General features: G+C 41.8%; 1 protein-coding gene across 10 annotated transcripts in view; it reads right to left on the reverse strand.

Annotated features, from left to right (window-relative positions):
* Positions 1 to 15348, reverse strand: part of AREL1 (apoptosis resistant E3 ubiquitin protein ligase 1) — a 49551-nt gene that overhangs the window by 17822 nt on the left and 16381 nt on the right. For 7 of the 10 annotated variants that reach the window (XM_023255863.2, XM_006932993.5, XM_045060233.1 and 4 more), the window contains 4 exons: positions 13762 to 14076; positions 8774 to 8834; positions 7665 to 7891; positions 6230 to 6467 (listed from right to left, as the gene is read on the reverse strand). In XM_023255863.2, coding sequence (XP_023111631.2) covers positions 6230 to 6467; positions 7665 to 7891; positions 8774 to 8789 — 481 coding nt within the window. In that variant the 5' untranslated portion in view covers positions 8790 to 8834; positions 13762 to 14076. Of the gene's footprint in view, positions 1 to 526; positions 551 to 6229; positions 6468 to 7664; positions 7892 to 8773; positions 8835 to 13761; positions 14077 to 15348 lie in introns of those variants that run through there. The other 3 variants (XM_011283333.4, XM_045060235.1, XM_045060236.1) reach the window with 3 other exon arrangements.

Genomic DNA, 15348 nt, shown 5'->3' on the forward strand with positions numbered 1-15348 from the left:
ACCAATAACCAGCAAAGAAATGGAATCGATTATCAAAAATCTCCCAACGTATCAGAGTCCTGGGCCAGATGGCTTCCCAGGGAACTTCTACCAGACATTTAAAGCAGACTTAATGCCTATTCTTTTCAAGTTGTTCCAAAAAACAGAAATGGAAGGAAAGCTTCCAGACTCTTTCTATGAAGCCAGCATTACCTTGATTCCATAACCAGACAAAGACCCCACTAAAAAGGAGAATTACAGGCCAATATCCCTGATGAACCTGGATGCAAAAATTCTCAACAAGACACTAGCAAATTGAATTCAACAGTATAGTAAATGAATTATTCGCCATGATCCAGTGGGATTCATTCCTGGGCTGCTGGGCTCATTCAATATTCACAAATCAATCAACATGATACATCACATTAACAGAAAAAGGATAAGAACCATATGATTCTGCCAATAGACGCAGAAAAAAACATTTGACAAAATACAGCACCCTTTCTTAACAAAAACCCTCAAGAAAGTCAAGATACAAGGAACATACCTTAACATCATAAAAGCCATATATATGAAAGGGCCACAGCTAATATCATCCTCAATGGGGAAAAACTGAGAGCTTTCTGCCTGAGATCACAAACACGACAGGGATGTCCACTCTCACCACTGTTGTTTAACATAGCATTGGAAGTCCTAGCCTCAGCAATCAGACAACAAAATGAAATAAAAGGCATCCAAATTGGCAAAGAAGAATCAAACTTTCAGGGGCGACTGGGTGGCTCAGTCGGTTGAGCGTCCGACTTCGGCTCAGGTCATGATATCGCTGTCCATGAGTTCGAGCCCCGCGTTGGGCTCTGTGCTGACAGCTCCGAGCCTGGAGCCTGTTTCAGATTCTGTGTCTCCCTCTCTCTCTGCCCTTCCCATGCTCATGCTCATGCTCTGTCTCTCTGTCTCTCTCTCTCTCTCTCTGCAAAAATAAACTTAAAATAAAAAAAGAAGAAGAATCAAACTTTCACTTTTCACAGATGACATGATACTCTACATGGAAAACCTGAAAGACTTCACAAAAAAAACTGCTAGAACTGATACATGAATTCAGCAAAGTCACAGGATATAAAATCAGTGTACAGAAATCAGTTGCATTTCTATACACCAATAATGAAGCAACAGAAAGAGAGATCAAGGAATCAATCCCATTTGCAATTGCACCAAGGACCATAAAATGCTTAGGAAATAAACCTAACCAAGGGGGTAAAAAAAAATCTGTATGCTGAAAACTACAGAAAGCTTATGAAAGAAACTGAAGATGACACAAAGAAATGGAAAAGCATCCCATGTTCATAGATTAGAAGAACAAATATTGTTAAAATGTTGATACTAGCAAAGCAATCTACACATTCAATGCAGTCCCCATCAAAATAGCACCAGCATTCTTCACAGAGCTAGAACAAACAATCCTAAAATTTGTATGGAACCACAAAAGGCCCTGAACAGCCATAATGTTGGAAAAGAAAACCAAAGTTGGAGGCGTCACAATCCCAAACTTTAGCTTGTATTACAAAGTTGTAATCATCAAGACAGAATGGTATTGGTACAAAAACAGACACATAGACCAATGGAATAGACTAGAGAACCCAGAAATGGACCCACAAATATATGGCCAACTAATCTTTGACAAAGCAGGAAAGAATATCCAATGGGAAAAAGACAGTCTCTTTAGCAAATGGTGCTGGGAGAACTGGACAGCAACATGCAGGAGAATGAAGCTGGACCATTTTCTTACACCATACACAAAAATAAATTCAAAATGGATGAAAGACCTAAATGTGAGACAGGAAGCCATCAAAATCTTACAGGAGAAAACAGGCAACAACCTCTTTGACCTCAGTCAAGGCAACTTCTTACTTGACATGTCTCCAAAGGCAAGGGAAATAAAAGCAAAAGTGAACTATAGGGACCTCATCATGATAAAAAGCTTCTGCACAGCAAAGGGAACAATCAAAACTAAAAAGCAACCAATGGAATGGGAGATTATTTGCAAATGACATATTGGATAAAGGGCTAATATCAAAAATCTACAAAGAACACCCGAAAAACAAATAATCCAGTGAAGAAATGGGCAGAAGACATGAATAGACACTTTTCCAAAGAAGATATCCAGATGGCAAACACATGAAAAAATGCTGAACATCACTCATCATCAGGGAAATACAAGTCAAAACCACACTGAAATACCACCTCACACCAGTCAGAGTGGCTACAAGTAACAACTCAGGAAACAACAGATGCTGGTGAGGATGTGGACAAAGGGGAACCCTCTTGCACTGTTGGTGGGAATACAAACTGGTGCAGCCACTCTGGAAAACAGTGTGGAATTCCTCAAAAAATTAAAAATAGAATTACCCTATGACTCAGCAATAGCACTACTAGGAATTTATCTAAAGGATATAGGAATGCTGATTCGTAGGGGCACATGTACCCCAATGTTCACAGCAGTGCTCTCAACAATAGCCAAATTATGGAAAAGAGCCCAAATGTCCACTGACTGATGAACGGATAAAGAAGATGTGGTACATATACAATGGGATACTACTTGGCAATGAAAAAGAATGAAATCTTGCCATTTGCAACAACGTGGATGGAACTAGAGGGTATCATGCTAAATGAAATAAGTCAGAGAAAGACAGATATCATACGATTTCACTTACATGTGGAATTTAAGAAACTTAACAGAAGACCATAGGGGAAGGGAAGGAAAAATAAGACACAAATAGAGAGGAAGGTAAACCATAAGAGACTCTTAAATACAAAGAACAAACTGATGGTTGACGGGGGTGAGGGGTAGAGGGGATGGGGAAAATGGGTGATGGGCATGGAGGAGGGCACTTGTTGGGATGGGCACTGGGTGCTGTATGTAAGTGATGAATCACAGGAATCTAGTCCTGAAGCCACAACTACACTGTATGTTAGCTAACTTGCCAATAAACAAATAAATAAAAATGAAAAATAAATTTAAAAAAAATACTCAGGTAAATGACTTCCCCCCCAAATGAAACAAAATAAAATTTATATGAAAAGAGAAAGGATCTAGAGTAGCTAAAATAATTCTGAAAAAGAGTAAAGCAGAAAGAGTCAGTTTACACAATTTCAGGATTTAGTATATACCTACAGTAATCCAGACTCTGTAGTACTGGTGGGAGGACAGACCCATAGATCAATGGAACATTAACAGAAAACCCAGAAATAGACTCCTACAAATATGCCCAACCACTCTAACGAAGGTACAAAAAAAGGGCAATGTTACAGGGAAAAGATGGTCCTTTCAACAAATGGTGCTGGAACAACTAGACATCTAGAAGAAAAACAAAAACAAAAACAAAACCTTTACACAGTATACAAAAATTAACTAAAAATGGATCAAGGCCTTATATATAAAACGTAAAGCTAGGAAATGTTTAGGCAAAAAAACAGGAGGAAACCTTTGGGATCTAGAACTAATCAAAGAGTTCTCAGATACCTAAAGTATGACCCTTAAAAGAAAAAATTAGTAAAGTGACTTCATCAAAATTAAAACCTTTGCTTTGTGAAAAACCATGCTAAGGGGATGAAAAGAAAAGCTAAAGATTGATAGGAACATATCTGCAAACTACGTATGTAACAGAGGACTCATCTGTAGAATATATGAAGAACTCTCAAAACTCAATAGTAAAAAACAAAAGCATCCAATTAGAAAATGGGCAAAGACACTTCACCAAAGAGGGGAAACGGCAAATGAGCACAGGAAAAGACGTTCAACATCATTAACCATTAGAGAAATGCAAATTAAAACCACCACACCCTTAACAGAATGGCTAAAATTAAAAAATTAAAAAAAACAGTGACAATATCAAATGCTAGCGAGAATGTGAAGAAACTGGATTGTTCATGCATTGCTGGTGGGAGTATAAAATGCTCCAGACACTGTGGAAAAGAGTTTGGCAGTTTCTTAAAAATACTAAGCGTGTAACTACCGTACAACTCAGCAGTTGCATTCCTGAGCATTTATACCAAAGAAATGACCACTCATATTCACACAAAACCTCTACATGAATTCTCATAGGTTTATTCATAATAACCCTAAACTGAAAACCACCCAGATGTCCTTCGACTGGGGAACAGTTGAACAAACTGTGGCACATTCACACCATGGATGACAACTCCTCAATAAAAAGGAGCCAACTGTTGATACAAGCAACAACTTGGATGAATATCCAGAGAATTATATTACATTCTTGAAGTGACAAAACTACACAAATGGGCTGCCAGGGGTTAAGAAACAGGTAGGTGGATAGGGGCGCCTCAGTGGCTCAATTGGTTAGGCATCCAACTCTCAGTTTCAGCTCAGGTCATGATCTTTGCAGTTCATGGGTTCGAGCCCCATGTTGATGGTGCAGAGCCTGCTTGGGATTCTCTCTTAAAAAAAATAAACTTAAGGGGAAAAAAAAAACCACAGGTGGGTGGGGGAGGGAAAACAGGTGTGGCTATAAGGCAACATGAAGGATCCTTGTGGTGACTGTATCAATGTCCGTAACCTGGCTGTGATATCGTACTTTAGTGTTGTAAGATGTTACTACCATTGGGGGAAAATGGGCCAAGGATACACCAGATCTCTTGGTGTTATTTCTTACAACGGCAGGAGAATCTACAATTATCTCAAAACAGAGTTTCATTTAAATTTAAAAAATAAAAGGACTGAGACATATTGTAAGGATATGAACTGTTCCCTGGTGGCAAGGGGATGGGGTGATGATAATTCATGGGGAAAGGAGTCTGTGAGTCACTGAAGTAAAGGGGGAGATACGTGGGGATGGAGATGGCTTGGGAGCCACCTTGTCCGCAGCCTTCTTCCTTTACAAGAGAAAGAAAACTGAGGACCAGTCAAGCAAAAATACACAAATCTTAAGCCCTTCTTGTTATGGTTTGACTCCAACAGGTTCCCAAACTCGTCTCATTTCTGTGGATACCAACTTGGCCAGTACTTAATGACACCCTCAAAAGGAAGCCAAGGCAGGGCACAAAGAGCAGACAGGATCTTAACACACTACACAGATTTGTTGCAGAATCAGAAGTCAGAGATTACACCTTCAGCCTTCAAAGTCAGTGAGCATCTATTATCTGGCATAAAGGACACGGGTGGGGAAAAGGAGAGATAGAGGTCTCAATTCTTATATAGCAGCAGCTAGGGCAGACACTTTGCCATGAGAAGTAAAACACATGTTGGTAGCAAGGGTGGAATTAGGTTGAGGTGCTTTTACTTGAAAAGATTTCAAAAATTAGAAGAATTTACCTTTTGTCTCTTCTGGCACCCTTGCCTCTTAAGAACTTACTAGGCTGATGACCCAGCAATTCTCCTCTTAGAGAAATAAAACCGTATGTCCACACAAAAACTTGGACATAAAGGTTCACACCAGAATTACTCACAACTGCCAAAAGTGAAAACAACCTAAATGTCCATCAGCTGGTGAATGGATACATAAAATGTGGTATATCCATACAATGGAATGTCACTTAGCAATAAAAAGAAATAAAGTACTGATTCATGCTATAGCATGGATAAACCTTAAAAATATCATGCCAAGAGAGAGGCAGTCACAAATGGCCACATATTGTATGATTACACTTATATAAAATGTCTGGAGTAGGCAAACCTACAGAATAAATAAATGATTACTTAGGGATGGGGGGTTGGGGAAAATGGGGAGTGACTGTTAATGGGTGCTGAATTCTTTTTTGGGTGATGAAAATGCTCTAAAATGGACTGCAGTGATGGTTGTGCAACTCTAAATTGTTAAAACCACTTATCTGTATATTTTAACTGGATGGATTATGTGCCACAATCCATGTAGATGGGAAAGCGTTTTTTTATTTATTTTTTATTTTTATTTTTATTATTTTTTTAATGTTCATTTATTTTTGAGACAGAGCATGAACGGGGGAGGGTCAGAGACACAGGGAGACACAGAACCGGAAGCAGGCTCCAGGCTCTGAGCCATCAATCAGCCCAGAGCCCGACGCGGGGCTCGAACTCACAGAGTATGAGATTGTGACCTGAGCTGAAGTCGGACGCTTAACCGACTGAGCCACCCAGGCGCCCCGAAAGCGTTTTTTTAAAAAAAAGACAGAAAGCAGAAAGAAAATTGAAGGAAGGGATGGCAAAAAATAGCAAAAAAAAAAAAAAAAAAAAAAAAAAAAAAAAAAAGAACAAACATACCAGGCTGAAAAATCTTGTAGTAGGGACTGTAGGCCACGTTTAATCCACCAAGCTTTACTGAGATTTCGTAACGCCCAGCCCTGCGCACAGTGAAGGCCACCTTGACCACGTTGGAACTGGGCTCCTGGAGCACTTCCTGGGTCACTGGAATTTCCACGGCCAGCTCAACATGAGAGATGTGAACTCTCAGTCCCACAGGCCGGTGTGCGGGAAAAGGCTGCCCGTTCTTGTAGAATAACTGCAATGAGGAGAGAGGGCACTCGTTAGTGAGCAGGAAGAGAGAACTCTTGCCCACCTGACTGGAGAGGGGGTGGGGCAGGGAGGAGGTAGCGGGCAAATCCCAGTACCCACTCATTCCTACTGTCCTGCTCACAGGCACAGAGAGAAACAACACCACACCTCAAAGAAAACCATTAAATCATGAACAGATTCTTAACTTGTTCAGAAGGCAGGGCTAAAATATACGTTTTCTTTTCTTTTTTTCTTTTTTTTTTCAACGTTTATTTATTTTTGGGACAGAGAGAGACAGAGCATGAATGGGGGAGGGGCAGAGAGAGAGGGAGACACAGAATCGGAAACAGGCTCCAGGCTCCGAGCCATCAGCCCAGAGCCCGACGCAGGGCTCGAACTCACGGACCTCGAGACCGTGACCTGGCTGAAGTCGGACGCTTAACCGACTGCGCCACCCAGGCGCCCCTACATTTTATTTTCAAATTGACATTTCTGAATGCATTTCAACTGGACATTTCTGAACCACAAATGCTGCCTCCTCAGTATAAGCAGCCCTTTTTATTATATTATCAGTGCTAAACTGAATGTAAAGGTAAGTCAGCAGATATCAGTGGCACAGAGTGAGCTAAAGCACCAGGCAGGGCTGGGGGGAGGGGGGGCGCAGGCTATCAAGCCAAGCAGAATGCTGCAGTGGAGAAGTCATCACAGGGGGTGGCAAACTTTTCTGTAAAGGCCAGACAGTAAATATTTTGGCTTTGTGGGTCATACACAGCTACTCCACTCAACTGTGGTTAACTACTCAAGTGTAAAAGCAGCCGCAGGCAATACAGGAAGATGGATGGGTGTGGCTGTGCTCTAATAAAATTACATTTACAGAAACAAGAGGCCGGCCTGATTTGGCCCTCAGGCCATAGTTTGCCAACCCCCAGTCTAGAACACCTATTCCTTCGGTAATAGTTTTCTTGTTTTGAAAAAGTAACATTAAGTTTTAAACATCTTCAAAGCTAAGCACCTACGAGACCAAAATGATAGAGAAATTTGTGACCCTTCAGATATTAACACTTCCCAAGTCCCTGGGAGGGGCTGAAAAACAAGGAAAAAATGTTAACATTCCAGGCCAGCACCACCAACAGGATGAACTGGGCTCTGGAAAGCAAGTGATTCAGAAAACCCAATGGGTATGGAGACAGAAACATTCCCTTACATGCACTCGGAAGGCCATGCTGTGGCCCACCTCATAGGGGTCCTTCCAATCCCAGGAGACTTTGCAAGACCGGGGATCCAGGTAATTTCCCCGCACGTAGTCATAAATAGTCCGGTCCCCTCTGCGCTCACGGTCCTCATTCTGGAGGAAGCTGACTACACGTGCGGCAAGCTCAAAGAGGAACTTAATTGTGAAGAAGAACGCAACCACAGACACTGTGATTCCACCTATGTGAAAGAGAGAACACACATACCTCCTGCCAGTTACAGCTTCTCATTGTGGAAAAGACCGGCCAACTTTCAAAAAGTGAAAGAAGTTAGGATGCGACACAAGACTTCCAAGGAAACACTGTACTGGGTCACTACCTCTGTGGGTGAAGAGAGGGACTTCTACGTCAGGGGTCAGAAATTACAGGCCAAATCCCATCCACTGCTTGTTTTTGTAAATACAGTTCTATTAGAACACAGCCCCACCTATTCATGTACCTATTGTCTAGGGCTGCCCTAGCCCTAAACCAGCAGAACCCAGTAGTGGTACAGAGCCTGTACGACCTGGGAAACCAAAATATTTACTCTTTGGCGCTTTACGGGAAAAGTGCCAACCCTTGTTCTATACCGTGGGCCACATAAAATGCCCACCCCCTACGTTCCTGCCTATGCTAGGCCCTCACAGAAGCAGTAAAACGAATGTGAATTCTAGTCCCTCCATTTGGAAGTCTTCCCCTCTTTTGTCCACTTAGCAAAAGCTCTCCCCAGTTCCCACCTGAGTTAGGGGTTCCCTCTTCTGGGCCCCCTCAAACTCCTGTATATTCACCTATTATAGCTTCTCTCCCCTTGAGCATCTTCCCTTTCATGTTATGAGCTTCCTGAAGGCAATTTTTGCCTTATCCGACTTTGACTCGGCAGGAAACAGTATCTGGCATGGACCAGAATTACTCAATAAATATTTCCCAAATGAATGAATTCCACTGCCAACTCTGTGAAGGTACATTCTGGCGTGAACAGAAATATTTCTAAGTCTATTTTCAAGGGGAAAGGGGGTAGACGGGGAGGCAAAAAGGATGTAAGCAGCCCTAACAAAAATACTAAAGAGCTCTTTCCACAACATACCAATAACGTAAAACATCAGGTCCCTTCAGTGCCGCCAGACAGCCGAGGATCACAGCTGCAGCTGCAAAAGAAAACTTGTTTAGTGTTCTCTCCAATTCTTCCTTACAGCCATCTCAGAGAGAGACAAAGAACACGGGGCTTGAGTCAACTGACTCTGGCCTTACTGTGTCCCTGTCCTCTCTCTCCAGTTTGACAGGTGCCCTATGACAAATTTCAGCGAAATGGTGACTACACCATTTCTCCTAAAGACTTCCAATCTACGACCACCCTAGGAATACCACAAACAGCCACTTGCTTTATTGCTAATTACAAAACGCAATAACATGGCTTTCATCTTCTCAGATCCAGGGCCCCAAGACAGTTTCCCTCCCCCATGCAAAGTAGTGCTAATTAACACAAGCAAAGAGGATAATGGAGTCACTTTCCCCTTCTATTTGCCTTCTGGAAGTAATTCATCTAAGTAGAAATAGTTATATCAAATGTGGATTTTTAAAAGCAAGTATTATTATCATCATGCTGGCATTATGTAATTAAAGGGAACCACCGGTCATCCCAATAAGAAGCAGCGGGCATGGAAGAGAAGTCACTTTTGCTGTTACCAATCAGACAACAGGTCCCATGGAAGATGAGCTCAGCAGAAAGGCCAAGGACAGGAACAAAAGGAGGAGATTCTGTTTATCCTAAGTGATGCCTGTCAAGGTCAGAACAATTCAAACAGGGGCCAGGGTTCAAGGGGACACTTTCACTGTTACTAAACTTATTTCCAGAATAAGACGTCAATCTTCATTACTCGTTTGAACCACCCAAGGTATTGCCGAGAAAAAATGCCATGTACACTGACAGTGGTATCGATCGCTGAGTTTTGACCTTAGTAGAACCTGTAAAAGCTCTCCATTCTGTAATGCAGTGAATTCATTCAAGTCAATGTATATAAGGTTATCAATGTTATCTCAACTCAGCGCCTTTTATCTGCACTAGAATATTACTTAGAGACAATATGGCTGAAAATTTCTAGGCTCAAATTTGGGAGGGACCAAAACAGGTTCTGTTTTTGTTGTTGTTGTTGTTTATAAATAGGGTATGCTTTTATGTCTAACTGCACTGGAAAATTTTAAGTGAGAGGCCGGAAAATGGCCATTAGCTCCTCTGATAGCAACAATATATCCAGTGGAATCCACGGAGAGTAGGTAATTTGAGGAATGGCCATGTCAAGTTTCATACAAATCCCTGTTCAGACTGGTCTGAAATCTACTGGCAAAGAAATCCACACAGGGAACATTACAACAGTCAATACACATGGATTAGGTTGCTCCCCAAAGGGTCAATTATAAAAAGACAACATACAGACCCCAAATTTGGGATCACAACTACTGAGCCTCCTGCCCAAACAGGCAGCTCATATCCCGGAACCTTATGCTGAAAGCTGCTTTCGTCTCTCAAAAAGCATCTGTCTGCACCTTACACGATGTGCTAGATGATTTCGTAGAACCCAAACTGGCAGTTTAACTGTCTGAAGTCACTGAAATACTCCCTCAGTTGGATGTCATTCAATCTGATCCATGATATGAAAATTTGGCCCTTAGCAAAGCTGTAACACTCAGCAGAGAAGAAAGTGTATGTGGCTGATGTTACAGGACTTGTGGCCTCGAGTCTCTTACTCCTTGAAGGAACAAGAACACCACCAAATGTATGGCATTCCCAGCATTAGGGCTGGGAAATTCCTATGTACTACCTCTGACAACTATAAGAAGCTTTACTGCGAGAGGTGGTGGACGAGCAGTAAGTCAGAGGCCTGCGAACCGGTTCCAAGGCCGCAACTATGTGACCTGTCCAGGCTTCGGAACTCTCACTGCTAAAAAAGAACTGAGATTTACTAATTTCTATGGCACCATCTCCTTTAGTGTGATAGGACTTCAATATAACTCCCCACAGCCATCAGGACTCTAAAATCAAACAGTAGAGCAAACAGGACAATACAGAGGGTGAGGGTGTGGACTCCAGAGCCGGCCTACCTGGGTTCATACCTATTCTCTGTCACTCACAGTGTGACATTAGACAAGTTATTTCATCTCTCTGTGGAGAGCCAGTTTCCTCATTTGTCCAATGGGGTATATCTATGTATACCTCACAGAGGTGCTGTAAGGATTAAATGAGTTTACACACCTAAACAGCCGAGAATAGTGCCTGGCCCAGAGTGAGCTGTCAGTTTTAATTGTTATTAAAATCATTACCAATAGTGGTAGTGCCATCACTATCCCTTTGCGTCAGAGCCAGTAGAAAACTCCAGGAACCTCTCTACTGGCCCCCACTTTCTCCAGTGGGAAATGCATCAGAATTGTCTACTGAAGGTAGGTAATTCTGGCTTCTCTTACTGTGTTTCAAATCTCTGCCTACATGGGAGTTCTTCACACTATTCTAATTTTATGCCTGAAAATATTTATAATGAAGAAGTCAAATTCATCCAACAAATACTGGGTACTTACTTAATGTGCCAGGTACTGGGGGAAACAGTGTTGGGACAGCCACAGTCTCAGTCCTCATGAAGCTGGCAGTACTGAGCTCGACCTTGCTGAGTCCTTGTCCATTTTCTCCCCCGCTTATTTTTCAACCAAACCGTCATCACTGATCCAGAACACCTAGACCTTTTCCAATCAGTCAATTCTACATTTCTACTCCAATTCCATTTATTATTTTAAACCCGGATACCTATTACTACTTTTTTCCAAACCACTCTCCTCTCTTCTCCTGGAAACCTCCTTATGGCCAGGGAATTAGCTCTGTCGATTCACTGCCCTACGATCTGACTTTTACAAAACCTCCCACTTCTCTACAACAGCTCTCAAGAAACCCCCCAACAGTAAATATCTACCCATCTCTCAGCTGTCACATTTTGAATTTGCCTTCCTTTTACATTTTCCTCCTGTCTTGTTCCTCTTGAATGCTGTCACAAAGCCTTCCTGTCTTTATCACTCAAATCAGTTTTATTCCAGATTTCACTTCAATTCTGTAAGCATTTTCTGTTCTCGGACTCTGGCAAGGCTCTCCCTGCTCTGTCTCTGCTCCTATCCCCACCCACAGTATTCCCTTGGCTTCATCTCCACAAAACCTTATTTTATCCTATGATCTACCTGACTCGAGTCCCTTCTCTCTTTACATATAGGCTCTGAAACACATCTCCATGCTTTGCAAAATCACTTCCTCTGCCTAGACTAACCTCTCCCCTCTCGTGTCTCCATCCGTGGGCAATCTCCTAACCCTAAAGTCCAGGGAAGGTCCCGTCTTCCTTGAGATCTCCCTTGAGCCTCAATTTAGAAATTCCCTCCCTCGTCTGAATTCCCACACTACTTTTATTTATCTTTTGGCACTTACATTCTCTTTCATTTTAGTCCTGTGTTTGTTTTATTTTCCATTTCAGAGTGGTAACATGAGGCAAAGACTAGTCTTCAGAATTCTCCACAGCGTCCAACATAACTGCATACAGTAATTGCAATAAACATGAAGGAAGTATCTGAACAGATAGGGTCAAATGTCTGTTCTTTCCTTTGTCCAGAATGCCTAGGGATCAGGAATTTTCTCGATAGGACCTCCTTTTAGATACAGTTTTTAAAGACTTCGGTAACTGGCAGTATATTCACTTGAGCCAGGGACTGTAAACTCTTTGGACCACAAGTTACCAACTGACTTCAGTTCTACAAGTATATACCAAATACCCACAACTAGAGTCATAGGTTCTCATGCATGGCCTGGTATCTGGTTTTCTGGTTCTATCTTCCTTATCTTGAGCGTTTATTTTTCTATAACAGTTTCTATAGCACCCTCCACTTTCTGCTGCTTACACTTCTCCTTCATAAAATTATTCTGGAACTCTTCCCAAGTCTAACTCAAGCACAAAGAAGCAGTATGTTAAGCCTCTGCCATACTAATTCATGCAATTTGGCTGCACGAGTATTTTTTTTTTTTCAAGTTCATCTCTTTAGTGTTCTTGCTTTTACACAATTCAGCAAACTGGAATATTCTAAGCTAGAAGAATAACAGTAGTAGTAGTAACATAATACTCCCTACCTTTACTAAGCCGCTTACAATAGGGCAAAATACCGCACTAAGTGCTTCTATGTGCTAGCCTAAGTAATTGTCCCTGTAACAACCTGGCAAAATAAACACTATTATTCTCATTTTACAGAGAAAACAACAACAACAACAACAACAACAACAACAAAGCTGGGCTTGGAAAGGACTTGCTGAACATCTCCCAGCTGGTTAAATGACAGAGCTGAGACTCAAGCCCATGCTTGACTCTGAAACCCAATGTTCTAAACCTCATACAACACTAAATCAGGAAAAGAAAGGAGTCATAGGGAAAGCGAGGTATTTGGGAAGAGGGAAGATTTAAAAAAAAACAACAGGTAAAAGAAAGTATGAAAAACATTACTTAATCTTCCTGGGAGGAATCCCAGCACAAGGTTAAAATTAGAAAAATAAATGCTTATGGCCCCTTTTTAAATCTTTTGAAATAAAAATAAAGCATGACAAAGGAAAATGGAATGCAGTACCAATTATCTAATGCAGAAATATCACTTGCTTACTAAAAGATCCCGGGCAAGTTCCTTAATACTACAGTACTTTGGCTCACATTACCTACAAAAGGCGGGGGAGGGGGAATACTTGAAAACGCCTGTCTCAAGGGAATGTTAAGAGCTGACTAACAGACACATCCTAAAACTCTTTGCTTTTTTAGGAGGCTAAAGATTTGTAATTACAATAGGAAATAAATTTTAGCCTAGACATCGAAGATGGGTTGTGAAAGTCATTTCCCAGAAACAGAGAACGGATTTCTTCATCCTCAAAGGTGCTCTAGGGCAGGGGATCGATTCTAACTGCAACTGTGCACTTCAACAGCTATCCGTTGCTGAAAAGGCTTAGGAACTGGTCCCTGAGTCCACTTTCTGCATTCCAATAACAAGTGAATGTTAACTGGTCTATGGTCTTACCTTTAAACGAGGGCCCATGTTCTGAGCACCAGGTCGAGCACTCCTATTCACCAAAGCAGGTAACTTCTGGCACCATTCACCTTGTCCTCCAACTTCCACAGGGGAGAAAACTGTTGCAAGGTCAACGGAAAGCGTCTGTCCATCAGACACTCACTGAGGATATGTCACAGGAGCAGAGGGTCAACAGTTCTGGAATGAACTGGATGAATTCCAGGGTGGAGAAATATAGCCCCAAAACCTGTTATCCCGGACTTCTCTCTAGGGCATGGTGCAATCAACTGCCAAAGGATGCATCTGTTCTCTTGTCCCAGGATCCTACCCGACAGAGAAAAAAAGGTCAGTAGAAGAGGCCTTTATTTCTGAAAGAGAATCCCCAGAAAACAAAGAAGAGGATATAGAAGAGGCAGGAGAAATTCCGGGGCACTAAAAACAAGCAAGGCCTGGTAAACTTGGACCAAGCTTTCCCAGTTAAAACTCCACAAAAAGGGGCAATGGCAACCTCACTGCCTTAACTGTGTCACTCCCCAGAAGGAAGCTCCAGCTGACTGCGATCCTCCATTAGGAGCAACTAGGGACGGCTTTAAAGAGTGAGCCTCATCACTACCACATGCCTAATTCCAGTTGAATAGGGCTGCAGCACAGGGGCTGAGAATAAGGTGAAGAGATATGAAAGCACAGGATAGGTGGGCCCACAATGCGGAGGGCCTCATATGCCATATAAGGAATCACGGCAACACTCACTTGGAAAGGGGAAATCACCAAAAAGCTCCAAAACCTAATCTATCTGCCCATGCAGTCTGCTCCCTTCGCTCCCACGTATGCATTTCCAAGACATGGTTTAACAATGCTGGTTTTATTTTTTAAATAGTGTTATTTACTTTTCTGAGTGGGGAAACGAAAATCTGTGGACTTTCAAGATAAAGTCATTAAGTAAAGTCTAGTAAAGTCAGCGTGTAACTCAAAGATATTCATGAACTAAATATAGCAGAAAGGGGGTTATGGCAAAGCATACGCAAACAGCCACCATAGAACAAATGAGAAAAGACTACTCATCGCTAAACAAAAAGAGATTCTCTTTCCACATGGTGGGAACCGCGCTCAGTGCTTCATATATATTAACTTACAACCCCAGGGCACAAAGGGAATTATCCCCCTATTTTACAGATGAGGAAACTGAGGTACTCTCTCAAGATTACGCACATGAGTAGTAATGATCAATTAAACCCAGACAACCTGGATCTAGAATCCATGCTTTTAATGACTACCCTACTTGCCTCCCTACCGTGGGAAACCAAGAAAGAAAACCCACAATGTTAGTAAGAACAGCAGAACAGAGTAAGTGAAGGCTAGCCGATCAAACAAGTTGGCAAACTTTTCCAATAAAAAATAAACAAGTATTTGTATTTATTTTAAAATAGGGTGATAGAATTGCCAAATACGTGAGCCAAAAGCCGGGTCAACCAGCAACTGGAACCAGATTACAGGATCCACAAGCAAGATAACAGTTACATAAACTGTAAGAGATCAATTAGAATGCTATCTGAGCATTAAACAATGACACCTTTTAAGGAATAACAAAAGAAATTT

This window comes from Felis catus, chromosome B3, assembly GCF_018350175.1.
Source record: "Felis catus isolate Fca126 chromosome B3, F.catus_Fca126_mat1.0, whole genome shotgun sequence".
NCBI lineage: Eukaryota > Metazoa > Chordata > Mammalia > Carnivora > Felidae > Felis > Felis catus.